A 15,667-nucleotide genomic window follows, 5' to 3' on the forward strand; every position below is an offset into this window, starting at 1 on the left:
TGGGCACATGAGCTGGAGAACCGGTAGCAGCTATATTTGTTTACACGCTGCCCAGACTCAAGGGGAGAGGAGTTGGCCTAACGGCTAGGGCGCTCGACCTCGGACCTGGGGATCTGGGTTCGAGTCTCGGTAACGACGCCAAAACCTCCTGTGATTCTGGGCAAATCACTTAATCTCCCCGTGCCTAAAAAATGAAAGTATCTGGAAAACGTAAAAATGTCACGTAACTGGAAAAATATGTAAAGCGCTCTGATACCTGATTCGGTTCGGGTCTAGTTCGCGCTATATAAAACTCTGCAAAAAAAAAAAAAGGCTATTGTGGAAACGATAGGTGCAGTGCTGTTACAGATGCCAGAAATCATCTTTGTGGTAGGTGCAGATTGTAATTTAGAGATGAATCCCAGTACTGACAGGACATCCGGGACAGAGGGGTTTGTCACAAGATAAACCTGACACAACAAAGGGGTTAACCTCTGCTCTAGGCTAGGAAGTCCTCTGGAGAGAAGCACAGGAAGTACACTTTTTACTCAAGTGCACGTCATTCTCTAGGTTGGACTATTTATTCATCCCACAGGTGTTAAAGGGGTTAACCTCTGCTCTAAGCTAGGAAGTCCTCAAGTCGGTCAAAGATTAGGACATTTTGTCAAGCGTCATCTCAGATCGCTCACACATGGCTACTCCTTTGAGCACTAGGGAGGCGGGTGCACCAAGTGGCTTAAGACTTGATGGAACTCCAGGATATAGAGTTAACGAAGGATACAGATAATTATGAAACCTTTTTCGGTTGAAGGGAGTATATCTCCAAAGCCAAGGCTTGTGGACGAAACAAACACATAGCAAACATAAGAGAAATACCAAAATCTACTACAGAATGAATCCATGGCCTACTTCCACGGGGGCAAGTGCCAGCTATACACCAAATTGCTTGCATGGTTGAGCAACCGAGAGGAAGGTCATAAATGAATAATGTAGATTAAAGATAGCTTAGAGGCAATGGTTTGAGTTCCTCTACAGGACTAGTGTGGAGGACCTGGAGCATAAGAAAGGTATTTGCGGCAAAACTCCCAGCCTGCAGGTCAAGCACTGAGGACTTAGACTTACTAGATATGGACCTGCCAGTGGTGGAGAAATAAGTAGCGATTGATCAGCCTAAAGGAGTAACAGAGAGAACTCTACCGAAGTGAACAGATTTCCCTCAAGAATATACAAATTACTTTCTATCAAGATAGCTGAGTACGTCCTTCTAATGTTTAACATTCGATTATATGGATTGGTGGGAGCCCGATAAGTCAGGATTTATACGACACAGATCAACAAGACAGTCTAGGTAGACAACATGCTGGCTAATCTGTCTTTACTGTTGGTATCAAAATATTTTCCCCAAAGTCACAGAATGTGAAAAACCTTTTGATATATCAAGCCTTTATTATCTACCTTGTGTTAACGATTCAAATATATGAATTTACCCGTTTTTCCTTGCTCCTTATTGAGTAATTTTTCAGCTCTCCTGTCTAAGTAGCCAAGAACAAGTGCACACGTCAAAGAAAAGATGCATGTTACAGCACCTGTAGAAAAAAAGAAAGAAACTTTTACTTTACAGCAAGAAGAAACTTTTACGCACCAGAATAAAATGAGTAGCATTGTACTGGGTTAGCTTCAATGCATCTACTCTATTTTAGAAACATTAAATATCAATGCTCATGAGAGAAATGTTGCTGATATACACTCAAACAGATCCGCAATGTCCCCAGAAATAGGTCAGAAGGGGTGACATTAACTAACCAATCATGAGTGTGATTCCCAATGTCGTATGTCCCATGGAGCCCACCATTGCCATAATACGCTCGTAAACCAAGGCCATTACATTCATGTTCACTGTGCTCCCCTGCAAAAGAAATAAACAAGAAAATAAAATATGACTTTTTCCAGAAAAGCCATCAAAACCAAGCATTCACTGACTGCTGTCACAAAAAAACAAGAATTAATTAGCTATATCCTGTGCTAACAATGTTTCAATTTTTTTTTCATATTGGTCCAAAGAGCTTTGGAAAAAGCAATTTAGTAGGCTGTCATGCTTAAACTAAAATCAGCATGTTACCAATTAAATATAATTGATAAATTACCTAATTGCTGAAGGACTACAGCATGACAACGCATTCACCGCCGAAGGAACAATACCATAACTGTTCTAGTATAGCAAGGGGAGACATTGAAATTAGGTTCATTTAACATTTTCAAACATTAAGACAGGGCGGGTTATTCTCAACCCATTGCATGTTCATCTTGGGGCAAAATGGAAAGAGTTTTAGGGGTCTAGTGCCACACTACCTCCATTCTAATTCCCATTTATCAACCAGGGGCCAAAAGAAAAAGTTATTTTTCTAGAACGTCAAACAATTAATCCATGTAACAATATGTGCAAGAGGTGTGGCGCAGCACCCAGGGTGCCTAACTCCGGACCACAGCGTTCACGGTTCGATCCCCGGCTCCGGCGGCAGGTTAGCCCTGCACCATGTGACTCTGGGCAATAGCTTGCTTAATCTTCTCGACGGCCCCAGCGCCGGGACACCTCTCCGGAGTTAGCTGTGCGGTTTACAAATGCTGGCATTTTACATTTACATATGCAGGTAGACACAAAAGGCATGAATTGATTACTATCTTGTGAAAGAAGATCTAACGGAACAATAATTTGCAATGATAAAGCAAATACAATGGAAATTGTGACAAATCAGCTTTAAAATAGACCGCTGAACTTCAATATTGTAGACATCAAACTTAAACTTACAACTCTGGCCATGCTCAGTTGCAATCCAAAAACAAGATTTAATTCTTTCCCTTTGAACCAACTGACGGCATAGGTGTTCTGGGCCACAGCTAAAGACTCCCCACCAATCCTATGAAAAAGAGTAAACGTTACATTGTGCAGATAGGCAACATAAACTGAGCATTTAAAATACAAGAAATCAAATTAAAATCTTAATTTGCGACAGATGGGATCTGGTGCCCTTCAGTCTAAAGACTCTGGCTGCAGGATAGATATTTTTAGTGCCTTCGGATGTCTCCGTCATACACACGTCAGAGGTTACCTTTTCGGGCACAACCAAAACACAAGGCTGCCTATATATGGGAAATCTAATCAATCCCCTTAACAAAGATCAAAATGCTTATCTTTTTTAAAGAAGGTTATTGATGTGCTTTCCTCTTTTATAATTTTTATCTTGTAAGCGGATAAGAGAAATAAGCGAAACTGAACAAAGCCAAGCGAGAAGGTAAAATTAAAATGAGCAAGCATTACGAAAACCTCAAATGGTGCCAAAAGCATTTGCTATTAATAATGACATACTGTGAGGTTTATGGAAGAGTTGAAGATGATACCTGTTTATCCTTCACTGACTGCACACCAATGTTTCTTAACAAAATAGCCAATTAATCGCACCACAGAGGAATGGAAAGCAAATAGAAAGTTGGCATTTATAAGCTACGAAAAGACATATTGAAATTTTGCAGTCTGACGCTTATAATGCACTTATGCTGCCATGTAGCCATCCACGAGATATATGGGGACTGTTTCGGGCGTACTTGATCCGTATGAGTGAAGTTACTGTGGGGGATGACAATCTGGGAGATGCCGTGTGAACGATGGTCGCAAGCTTTGGTTAGTTATGGAAACTATGGTGTGACAGAATGCTGCCGATATGTGTGTATTGCTGTGTTGATCTGAAGATAATGGCACACTTTTTTGGGGGTTGATAATGTGACATTGTACTGTTAATGATTACTTCTGACCTTCCTGGTCTTATTCTTTCTAGTTTTGGTGTGGCTGGCCAGTCACGCACTTCCGCTTTAATATCATACCCATTATGCTTTGTAAACCTTATCATGGTTGTTCATATAACTGCTCTGTACTGTAACTGAATGCCTATAAATGCTGCATTGGTCATGAATATGCAAAATGATAAAGTTGGAAAGAAAAAGTTCTATGGATTGCTATATTTCACCTTCAGATGTGATTGATATGTGCAAGGTATAACATAAATGAAATAGCAGTCAATTGTGTTCGGTCATTCATTGACTCACAAATCATATTTAATTTGGCAACCTTTCCTGTTTCCTGCACTCTTTTAATGCTGTATTGAAACTCTCTTGGAAGCCTTCCCAGTTCCTAGCTGGATTAGATGCATTATAAAAATTTAGTTTGGGGTCTCTCCAGGCTCTTTTCGTGCAGTGCTGCTTTGACATGGCACACAGGCAGTGTGCCAAGTCGACTGTTGTTTTTGTCTGCACCAAAGCATGCAGGCAGCAGTGAGAGTTAGCATGGCCTTGGTGGGAGAGGGGGTGGGAGTGTCCCTAGGGGACCATCTTCAGTCCAAATGCCCTAGGTACCAGAATACCATTTACTAAGGTCTTACCAGGGGGACTGAAGTTGCCAATCGTGGTACAGATTTAGAAATGGAGCTCTGGCACAGGGGCTCTAGGTTGGGAGGGTCCCTGTGCACTTTCAAATAAAACCACAATTGTCCACGCAAAAAGTGGGGGGCTAACCATGTCAAAAGAGGCCCTTTCACACATTGAGCTTATACTGTGGGAAGGATTCGTAGCTCATACATATACTCACACAATTTGCATAGTGTGTTCAGCTTAAAGATGCAATATATTGACAACCACCTTAAAATTATTTTTTTCAATTATACACGTTCTTCCACCTAACATCACTCAACATGCAAGTAGCCATGTTTGGACAAGATATTACAAGCTCATGATCAGTTAAAGCAAGTTTACATAAAAAACATTAGTATGTGTATGGAACAACATTACTAAAGCACTCACAACAGAGGCTGCTTTTCTAGTAATTCAAGGTTACTTACAAAGCAAGACACAAGCGCCCAAAGGAGGCATCTTCCTTACACATCCAATCAACAAACCTGAATGGTATGAAAGATAGCAGATAACTATTTCCCATAGCCAGAACTTCCCAATTAAAAAAACCCTTCGCAAAAGCATTCACATCTTGTTGTGCGCCTACCAACTCTGTATTTACCACTACTATTTCAATGGCTAATCAACATCTTAAGTTCCCCAGGCACTCAACTGGGTATGGCAACGAAATCAGAAACCATTTCAACTCACCCAAATATTAATCGGCCAACTTCCATCAGCCAAAAGGCATTTACTAGAGCCCCCACGGAAAAGACAACCTGCAATATAAGTAACAAATATCAGGAAAATTGATAGGTTTCACATTTGTCAAACATTAAACTTAGAAAAATGAAGCTTAAAGAACTAATATAAGCAATTTGCAAAAACTGCACACATATGTGCTTTCAGGTAGAGAGGATCCGCTCCACCCTTTTACTGGCAGAAACATTTGCGATTGCGAGAATCTCTAGCTCAGCTAACCTTTAAAACTGCACACTATCAAAATATATATATTTTTTTTTTGCAGAGTTTTATATAGCGCGAACTAGAACCGAACCGAATCAGTTATCAGACAGAGCGCTTTACATAGCACCAGTTACGTTACATGAGGACACACTTTCATTGTAGGCACGGGGAGATTAAGTGATTTGCCCAGAATCACAGGGGGTTTTTGGCGTTGTTACCGAGACTCGAACCAAGTTCCCCAGGTCCGAGGTCGAGCGCCTTAGCCGTTAGGCCAACCCCTCTCCCCTATTCAAAAACGTACATCACATATCATAGCCCAAATATCCTGGACTTGTTGAGGGGGAGGAAAGGCTCAAAACTGCACAGTATCCAGAATGGCTCCTATAAATGGGAACCTCTGTGAGAGAGTTCAGTGTGACTTTAGTACGTTGATTGAGAACGTCAAAGATATGAGCAAGTTTGCCGTCATCTGGAGGTGGTCCATAACTGCCTGAGGCGAGCCCGCCTTCAGCAGGCAGTCATCAAGATATATGAACACTGTTATTCCAAGTCTACAAACATGTGCTACGATGACCAGCATCCCTCTTGTGTACACCTATGGGGAACTGGTGAAGCCGAGAAGAGCACTGAAAACTCGCAATACTTGTGGCCCACTTGGAAATACAGGTAACTCCTGAGGGGCTGCAGAACAGGAATGAGGACATAGTTGTGCTGAATGACCAATGCTAACATCCAGAGCTGTGATATAGGAAGAACTGACGTGGGCCATTGTGAACATCTAGAACTTGTCCTTTTTGAGGAAGACATTCTCAGGACAAAGGTCTAAAATAGGACAAAATCCTTCCTCCTTTTTCAGCACTAGAAGTTAGCAGGAGTAGCATTCAGTTCTTATTTCTGATGTGGGTAGCTTTGCAATGGCTTCCCTGTCCATGAGCCTAGATTTCCCTTTGTAGGATGGATGAGTGGTCCTCTGGAAGTTGCTGTGGTATGTGAGGATGGGTGGATAAAAAGGGTAGAGTGTATCCATCCTTAAGAGTTATAAGAATCCATCGGTTTGATGTGATGCTCTTCCTCCTGTGGCAGTAATGCCTTATCCTGCCTCCAAAGGAATGGACGCATGCCGTGGAGGTCATGCTAAAAGGGGTTTGAATGCAGTGAACGGGACAGGTGGTTGAGTAGTACGTTGGTCCTCAGGACCTGGATGCTGTTGGCGGCCGGATCCCCAACCACCATCTTGAAAGGGCTTGGAGGTCTGTTGCAGTGGAGGAGGGGTTTGGTGTTGTCTTTGCTGAAAACCTCTATCGAAGACCCAGAAAGAAAGTTCTGGGGATACTGCCACAGAAGCGCTTAAAGGCAGTGGGAGCATGCTGTGGCCCTGCTCTCCTAGAAGGGCTCCAGGGCCGAATGTGCTTTGTGCCCATAAAATGTTATGTCCGCAAGTGACATCTGGATGCCACTGGAAAAGCCGGTGGATCTTATCCATGTGAGTCACTGAAGCTGGTAATTACTGTCCTACCCAAACTGTCAAAGTGTCCTGCCCAGATTTAATGACTTACTTTGCAGCCTCTTATCCATCTTGCATAGCTTGCACCAAATTAGCACAAAAGTCTTGTGAGACCATGGGAAAGATCTAGCTCACCATGTCCTATTGTTTAGTCCCAGGAGGCAACTTGAGTTTAATACATCCTTTTTCCAATGGTCTCAATGCGTTTGGATTCCAGATCCGGAGGCATAGTAGGGAAAGAGTTTGGATTTAACCTGCTTGTAGATTTTCAGGAGTAGAATCCTGTAGAATGAGGGTGGGCCTTGGCTGGCAGGTCTTTGCCGTCCGGCAATTTGCCTGTTAACAGACAGGTGTCAGTCCAGGACTTAGGGGAGGTCTCACATCGGGGTCAAGAAGGACAGACTGCATCGGTGTTGGATCCATCAGCGGTAATCCGAGTAGAAACCTCCTTGGATCCATGGGGCCGGAGGCGTGCCAGAGAGACACCGATTAGTACCAAATATGCACAAGGTAGCCTCTTTGAAGGCTTCGCCTTGTTGCTGCATCGCCGATGGTCTTGGAAATTCTGGATGAACCAGGACTAGAGCTGAGGAATCAGCTCTGCTGTAGGGGACAGCGATCAAGAGGCAAGATGATGTCTAAGTAAATCCTCTTGACGAACGAAGCGGGAAAAAGGGTGAGGTCCTATTTTGACTTCTCAGACTTCGAATGACTTGGAATGGGAAGAGGACCTCAATCAAGAAAGACCCCGAAAGGGAGGATGCATCTGTGACCTCTACTTTGTGAGAGACCGGCCCTTACACGCCTTCTGGCCCTCATGATGTAGAGCTTGGCCGTAGAGCTTGGCCTCACAGTCATGGATGACCTTCAGATTCATCCGGACGTGGACATATGTTTGTGACAGTCCCTGCTGGGTTTGAATCCTGTAGTTTTACGGGCAGACACTGAGAAAAAAATGTTAGAGAAATATTTTCCTGAAAGTTACAGAAAACGAGGGAGGCTAGATCTGGATCAACGTCCATAGGCATGGAAAAAAGGAACAGACGTCACCGTGCAGGAGTGGAGATTATATGTGGCTCTGGCCTTACTTCAGTGGTGGAACAGACTTTACACAAAGCTGAACGACGCAAACTACTGGTATGCAAGGGAATTGCTGAGAAAATTGTCCTGATCCAGTCTGGCGGCTGGGGCTATTCACAAGGTGAGGAATATGAGGTTAGAAGTGTCTGTCAGAAAAGAAGCATATTCAAGCTTCCTTCCTTAAGTCAATTTCTCAAACCAGACATAAAAAAAGGAAAGGTGCAGTTCTCATTGTGCTTTTTGTCTTGGGCTGTCTGCCATGAAAGCGGGGACGTCTTTTGTGTGGCTGAGCATGACAATGTTCCCAGTGTCAACCTAGTTAAAGGCTGACCTCCGTAGCAATGCTATAGAGGCCAATGAGGAACATAGTACCAACACAGGGGCCAGAGATGCAGATACAGATTCCCAGTGGAAGCAAAGAGGTCAGCTCAAGGACAAAGGGTAAGTGTGAGAGGACTAGAGGTAGCAGAAAAAATCCATGGAAGGGGTAAAAAACAGGCATGAGGGGTCCTCTTCAGAGCCTATCATCCATCATCTTATCATATAGTGCTGGATGTTTGATGTAGGGAGCTGCATCGTTCTATTTCAAAGTAAACAGCTTTTGGGCTGGTGTATACTCCCTTGGAAAATGTGAGGATGGGCTGCTGTTTATGCACCCACCCTTCCCACAGCAGTAGCAAAACAGCAGAGGCTGGTGAACCCACACATGGGTTGTCTTCGCCGATGGCAGAAACCTTTTACCTGGAAGCTTGCTTAAAGTTCATATAGCCAATCCCAGCCTGTTGTGCAGTCAAAGGTTTGTAGGCAATGGCATTCCTTTACACACTTACTCTGAGGATTGGAATAGTTTCTTTGAATGTGATTGGCTGTCAGCGCCAGGCTGTCGAAACCCTGACTTTGCTTATAGTGATCGAATATTTAAGTGTCTATCAGACAAAACCGCATTACATCTCCTAGTCCCCAATGGAAATCCATGTATCTCAGATTTAAATTTCACGTCCCTACAGGTACAGTTAGCAAACACACCAAAACCTCAAGTGACATTGAAACAGTTTGTTAAATGCAGATAAGTACAGACTGAAAAATCGGTCAATGCCAACCTATTTCCCTAGAAACCATCCAAAAGGAAGAGAAACTAGTGGTAGCAACTTTCTTCAGAAGCTAAGGTAGAGACTGGTTAGCAACGTTGAAAAATAGAATGAGACAAATTCAAATGCATCTTTATTCGGTCATTATAGGACCATGAAAGCACAGGATAAAACATTTACATCTTCATAAAAATATAAATTACACTATTAAAGCATCTTAAAACAGATGATCATTACAATGCATAGTCTTCTCAATTTGATAGCAGCAGTGATCTAACTAAGAACAGCAGTGCAAACATCATGTGATTCTAAGCTTTGCAGACAGATCAAACCCTCTTTGTAAGAATTGAAGTGCTTATGTAATAGGGCAGAGCATAAAAAGAGCGATTTGAGAAAGTCATATAAAGTACAAAAGAACATAAAATGAACAGTTGATTCAACAGTAACACAGTCACAGTGGCAGCGTGAAAGGGAGAGAAGCCAGGAGCCCACTACTGGGAAAGCCACAAGAAAATGGACTATATTTAGTCTAAATCTAGTGAGATAGAATCTGTGCTCTGGGTTTACTATTCAGTTCAGATAAAGGTCCATATCAGATGATGTGGATATCAGCATACATCTGGTAACTGTGGGCATATCAAGAGATTTTTCTACCCCAGCTCCATCTTTGTAAGTTTCATAGCTCTTCTCGACTTCCAGTTTAATATCAGGTGTTATACTTTGCGGTAACTCAAAGAGAGGACTATATCCCAGGTTACAGAAGGTGTTTCACATATAAGCCAACCACGGGATAGCAGTAATATGATCTAATTTTCAACAGTTTATTAAGACCTTCCGCAAGAAGTCTGCATTTGGGGAGTTCAATAGCTTTATCCATAATAATAGGGGGTACAATGGAGATCTGGTCCTCCATGAACTCTATACCCAGTTCCAAATGTGAAATAAGGCTTGAGGAGGATTTAGGAATTGCCAGAAGCCTGCAAAAAAAAAAAAAAAAAACTATATTCGTCTGCTTGATGTTTTGTGCATGCAGTACAACCCCAGACTTCAGCTCCATAAGTGCCCACAGATAGTCAATTGCTTTTATAAAGTTGGACTACTCCGTATACCAGCTTGCGGCCTAACCTTTTTGCAAATCTGAATAGTGCATCTTTAGCTGCACGCATCTTTTGAGCCCTTTGCATAAGTAACCTGTCCCATGATCCATTTGCCTCCAATAAAATACCAAGGCACTTGAAAAAAAGGACTTGGTTTATTTTGGACACCAGGTCATAATAAAATATTTTTACTGATTTACCTTAAGTTTTAATCTCAGCATAAAACCACTAAACTTGTTGTGAAGCTTTTGGAAGGCATTTGCCGTCATACCTACAAGAACTGTGTCATCCGCATAGAGCAGCAAAGGGACTGCCCGCATACCAATCCTGGGAACATCGTCACAGCAAGCCCTTAAAGCGGTGTCTAAGGAATTGATGTAAAATAAACAAAGGAAACGCACTAATATGCAACCCTGTTTCACCCCTCTAGTCATATTTATTAGGGCTGTACAGTCCCCATTCTGTGTAAAGTGCACCCTCATTTAATTTAATTTAATTGTGGGTTTATATAGCGCTAGAATCAACTCCCGGAGGAGTATCTCCGCGCTTCGACCGCTGGGGAACCCGTCCTGGCTCACCCTGAGAGATGGTCCCTAATGGGTATCTCTAAGGTGCGACCAAGCATCCCCGGCGGTCTGGGGGGCCGTTGTGAAGATGAGGCAAGCGAATGCCCAGAGTTGCCGAGTGTGGTCCCTGACTGGAGTAGGCACCGAGGCGAGAATTATCGAGCCCGCTGACCTTGGTCCACGACCCTGCCGCGTCGGGAATCGAACCCTGGTCCCGGGCCGTCCTCTGCTTACGGGTCTGCCGCCTCTAACCAGTGAGCCACACCACTCCACATTGTAGAGTTCCAAAGCATGCGTTTTACCAGACCCACTAGATGGGGATCAATACCCACCTGCTCCATCAGGTCTCATCATATGCTTCTATCTACAAGGTCAAAAGCACAGGAGAGCTCCATAAATGTCATATGTATGGCCCCTCTCCTGGCTTTGGCATATTTGCCTATGAAGTGAGTTAGGTTAAGGGTTTTTTCTACAGTTCCTAGGCCTTGACAGAAGCCATACTAGGCAGGGGAGAAAAAAGATCTAGCCTCTGCCCAGTCATCCAATTTGCCCAGGAATTACCCTCCCCAAGATCTTTACTGTGGAATCACTCATTGAGATTGGGCGATAACAAACCGGGACATGCCGGGCAGTTGCGATCCCCTTTCTTATAGATGGGTACAACAATGATTTTACTCCATGAATCTATAAGGTCGCCTTTCACTGCAGCCCTGAAAACAATTGTGGCCATGGGAGCCCAGAATTAACGGTTTACACACTTTGAATGCTGAACCAATGAAATGCAACAGATTACGTACAGTGAAGACTAAAACACTCCACTTGATAGAAACTACTTCACACTGCCCTTACAAGAGCCTTGTGTCAGCTCATGTAGGCAAACACGAGCTGCGCTGGAGCTCTGGAATATAGAAATTAGTTTAAGGCCAACTCTCCATCTCTCAGGACGATGCCAATGAAGGCTGTCACACTTACATACAACACTGCGTTACTCACAAGCCCATGTCACTCACTACTTTGGCAGATGGCTTACATGTTCAATGGAAAAAGTGGTTTAATTTCATCCGTCATCTGGTCACATATTCGGTACAGAGTGTGCAACATACTCTCTGAACTGCGCGTTACATATTAAACAAACACCACATATTAAGTGTTTCTGCCTTGACGTTTACTGTACCACATTTTTTCCTTGTTGCCCTACGCATTTTGCTTACCACTGCTGCTCAATAGGCCTCAGAGTACTGGTCATTCACATTTAATTTTGGTCACTGCCACATAATGTATTACTGAAAATATATATATATTATACACATATTCCACAACTATGATCTAGAATTTAATTGCCAACATACTACACCAAACAGACGCGTTTCGGCACGATCGCCTTCCTTAAATATATATTTTTCTCAGTCTCACCAAAAAGTGCAAGAGCTTCGAAGCGCACACTTCCTCCATGATGAATTTCAAAGCCAAATCAGGTTCGAGTGCAAAGGGTGATTTATTTCCAATAGGCAAAAAAAAAAATACGTGTTTCGGCGTATGCATGCCTTGATCACGGGTACACATGATCAAGGCGTGCAGCCGCCAAAACGTTTTTGAGTGATACTGAAAATACACAGGGTATCCTCAGCTTTCCTTCCTTTCATCTTTCTTCTCCTGTTCTTGCTTTCCTCTACCTACACATCATGTCTGTCACCTTTACTTTTTATTCTCACATTTCTCGCTCCTGTTCATGTTAAGTATTTGTCCCCCTTTCAGTGTTTTTCCCAGTTTTCATCCTCTCTCATTCACCATTTTTTTTTGCTCTCCACCGCAGCCCACCTACCACACCTATCCGCCATGGTATTGCTCAACAGTATTGTTCATGAGTACTGCAGACAGAAAAGCCCAATAAACAACTAATTTATATTTAGTGGGATTCACTTCTCCCGTCCGTGGGGCCCATTGCCAGCCGCTGTGGACATGGAGCCCACAAAAGATAATTCTGCAAACTAATTAAAAGCAAAGAGTCACACATGCAAGGTTTATTCTGCATTTACAATATGAAGTTCTAGTAGTTTCCCCTCCCAAATTGCGTACTGAGGAGCTCAGATATGAACTTTAGGCTTTGTAATAATTTCAGAAGGTGAATGGTCTGCGTACACCAACATGTAATATTTTCTGTTCTTGATGTTGCTGGATTTAAGGTCACTTCCTTGCTGAACAGCGGTGCTCTTTATAATTTCAATGTGGCATTGCTTTCTGTGTAAGGCATAGTACAGCGTATTCATTAAGTTTAGGGCCAAATATCAATATTACCATGTGATGTGTTTTCTGTGTACCTATTGGCTGAGATGTGAAACTTTGTCACACCACAGTGACTACAGTTTCTTTGTCTGAAAATGTATAATGGCTCACCATTTTGGGGCGAAACCTAGATTTCTCTCCTTACTCTTAAAGGACCAGACCATATTTTGGACTGTTTACTACCCTGAACTTAGAATATTTTTTCATGTTCCCCTCTCTCTTGACTCCTGAGGCGTACTCAAGAAAAATGCTCCTGAATTTCTTATTTCCCTATGACTAGATTGCATTCGGTTCTGATCATCAATTAGATTAAGGCTTAGTTTTTTGCTGCTAACAATAGTATAATTATTTGCATTTTGGGCATTTTGAAATGCATATTATTTTCTGCCTTCTGAATGTGATCTTAATTTTAATAAGCGTTCATGGTTTGTACTTTGAATCTTGTCTCGTGTAAACTTTCCTGCGTAGTTTTCCTTGTCCTCTGGATATAACCTATGTTGATTGTAGGGCTCTCCTATGGAAAAGACTCACACATAGCCCAAATCCATTACATCAACGCTTTTAAAATGCTGACAAGTGCCTAAACTTCTTAAGTAGATGGTCCCCTACAACACTAAAGCCAAACCACTACAGTAGTTATCAGTATCCTTCAATTCAAAAAGATATTCAGACAGCACAGAATGCGCAGCTTAACATTTAAATTGTACATTTCACACATTCTGTAAAGGATCAATGGATAGTGCTAATTAGTGATATTTTACTCCAAAAAGGATTTCATAAAAGTTGGATTACATAAATACTGTTCAATAATTATTTTCCTAACAGCACAGAATTAATTATCCTTAGTTTTTAGAACCTTTGTAGTGAAAACTTTAACCACATTCATATTATTTAATTCAACTGACAAATATTCAGTGAATAAAGTGTGCACATTATTTCTAAACATAATATTTTAGCACAAACTGAACACCATCGTTCCAATTATGTTAGAAAGTAGAATACATTTTCAATGGATGATTTCTTTTTCACTTACCTGACCAACGCACACAAAAAGGCTAAAAATGACAGTTCCCAACCTGCAACAAAATAAATTTCACATGAGACAAAAATGTCCTTGCAGTAAAACAAAAGTACTACACTTGAATACACTGAATAGTTTATTTTGGGTCGGAAGGAAATTTAAACAAGCATTTTCAATGCAATAGGTTTCGTTTTGTGAGAGTTGAAGCTAATGTCATTGTAAATGACAATGCCTTTTATTTATGTGTTTTTAAAAGCAACACACATACAAAAGGCATTGTTATTTATGATGATAATAGCTCAAACACTCACAAATGCGAGACCACTTTTAAGGTGGCCGCACCCCTTTGTTCAGATGCTGCTCGCCGTATTCAGGTTACAGTGAGCAGCGTCTAAAGAAAGGGGTGCAGCCAACATTAAAGTGAAAGCGCGGTATCCGGCGTTTTCATCCCAAAAGAAAAAAAGAAAAAGGTTCTGCAGCGCGGTCCCTGCCGTGAAAGTGGACTGCGCTGTATATTAAATAAATAGGCACGGCTGCTGTAGTTAAAGCAGACCCTGTTGTAAATTAAATAAATAAATAAGTGCAGCCGCTATAGTTAAAGCGGGACAGGCTGTAAAATAAATAAATATATTACTTTTAAAAATATAAAAACAGGAGGCATGCTGCCTTGTAGGAAACCACATTGTGGGTGGAATAGTGTTAGATCATTAACGAAAATAGTGCCCACAATATCGATAAAGTAGATTGTTTAACAACATAAGTAAAAAGTCCAGTCCTCATGGGAGGTTACAAATGCAGACAAGGCGGTATTAAGGAGGGACTGCTAAGCCTATTTATCAATCAAAAGCAACGATTTCGAAAGAACAATAACAGGAGCCAAATGAAAAGCTGGGTGGAAAATGAGCAGAGCTTGTATTCCATACCGGAATACAGCATGCCTCGCAGAGAAGCGCATGCCTTGCCCAGGCTTGACCTAAGAAGGACTCTCACCTGCCCAGACAAATCATATATCTTTTAAACTCATTCTCATTTTGACTCTTCACCTACAACCCTGCAACTATCGCAGCAAAACTACAGAGTGAGGGGAACGTGTGTGTTCAAAACTCATAAAATCGAACATTTTATACCTAGAGTCGTCAGACATCCCTGAAAGTTAGGAGAGCAACAGGTTTCGTGCTATGTTCAAATGAGATTATACAAAAAATTAACATGTGACAAAATTAGATTAGTTTCAGTCTCAAGAAAAAACACAGCCTGCAACAGCTAGACTTAGTTTATGCAAGAATAGGCATTTGATGCTGTCAAACCCACTGCCAAATGTGTAGGCCTCGAACGTTCTTACACGTTTTGCAGATCTGCAGGTCTGGTAGTTTCAAAAATTAACTCAACCGGAACACTGCACACTTGCCTTAATAACTGGTGGCTAGATGTAGGTAAATAGGTTTTACCGATTCTAAAATACCGAATTTTACTGATTCGGTATTTTAGAAATCGGTAAATCCTATGTAGGTAATTAATTGGTAAAAAATACCGAATCGTTGAGATTCGGTATTTACTGAATCGGTATTTACCGATTTGGTATTTGCCATTCATTCCTATGGGCCTGGAGGCCCATAGGAATGAGTGTCAATTACAGAATCGGTAAT

General features: G+C 41.9%; 1 protein-coding gene across 2 annotated transcripts in view; it reads right to left on the reverse strand.

The window, feature by feature from the left end:
* Window positions 1-15,667, reverse strand: part of MFSD1 (major facilitator superfamily domain containing 1) — a 162,985-nt gene that overhangs the window by 101,374 nt on the left and 45,944 nt on the right. For both annotated transcript variants that reach the window (XM_078667035.1, XM_078667036.1), the window contains exons 4-8: window positions 14,034-14,076; window positions 5,128-5,195; window positions 2,786-2,894; window positions 1,783-1,885; window positions 1,467-1,565 (exon numbers count right to left, since the gene is read on the reverse strand). In XM_078667035.1, the coding sequence (XP_078523161.1) occupies window positions 1,467-1,565; window positions 1,783-1,885; window positions 2,786-2,894; window positions 5,128-5,195; window positions 14,034-14,076 (422 nt within the window). The remainder of the gene's footprint in view (window positions 1-1,466; window positions 1,566-1,782; window positions 1,886-2,785; window positions 2,895-5,127; window positions 5,196-14,033; window positions 14,077-15,667) is intronic.

Source organism: Lissotriton helveticus, chromosome 11, assembly GCF_964261635.1.
Source record: "Lissotriton helveticus chromosome 11, aLisHel1.1, whole genome shotgun sequence".
Classification (NCBI taxonomy): domain Eukaryota; kingdom Metazoa; phylum Chordata; class Amphibia; order Caudata; family Salamandridae; genus Lissotriton; species Lissotriton helveticus.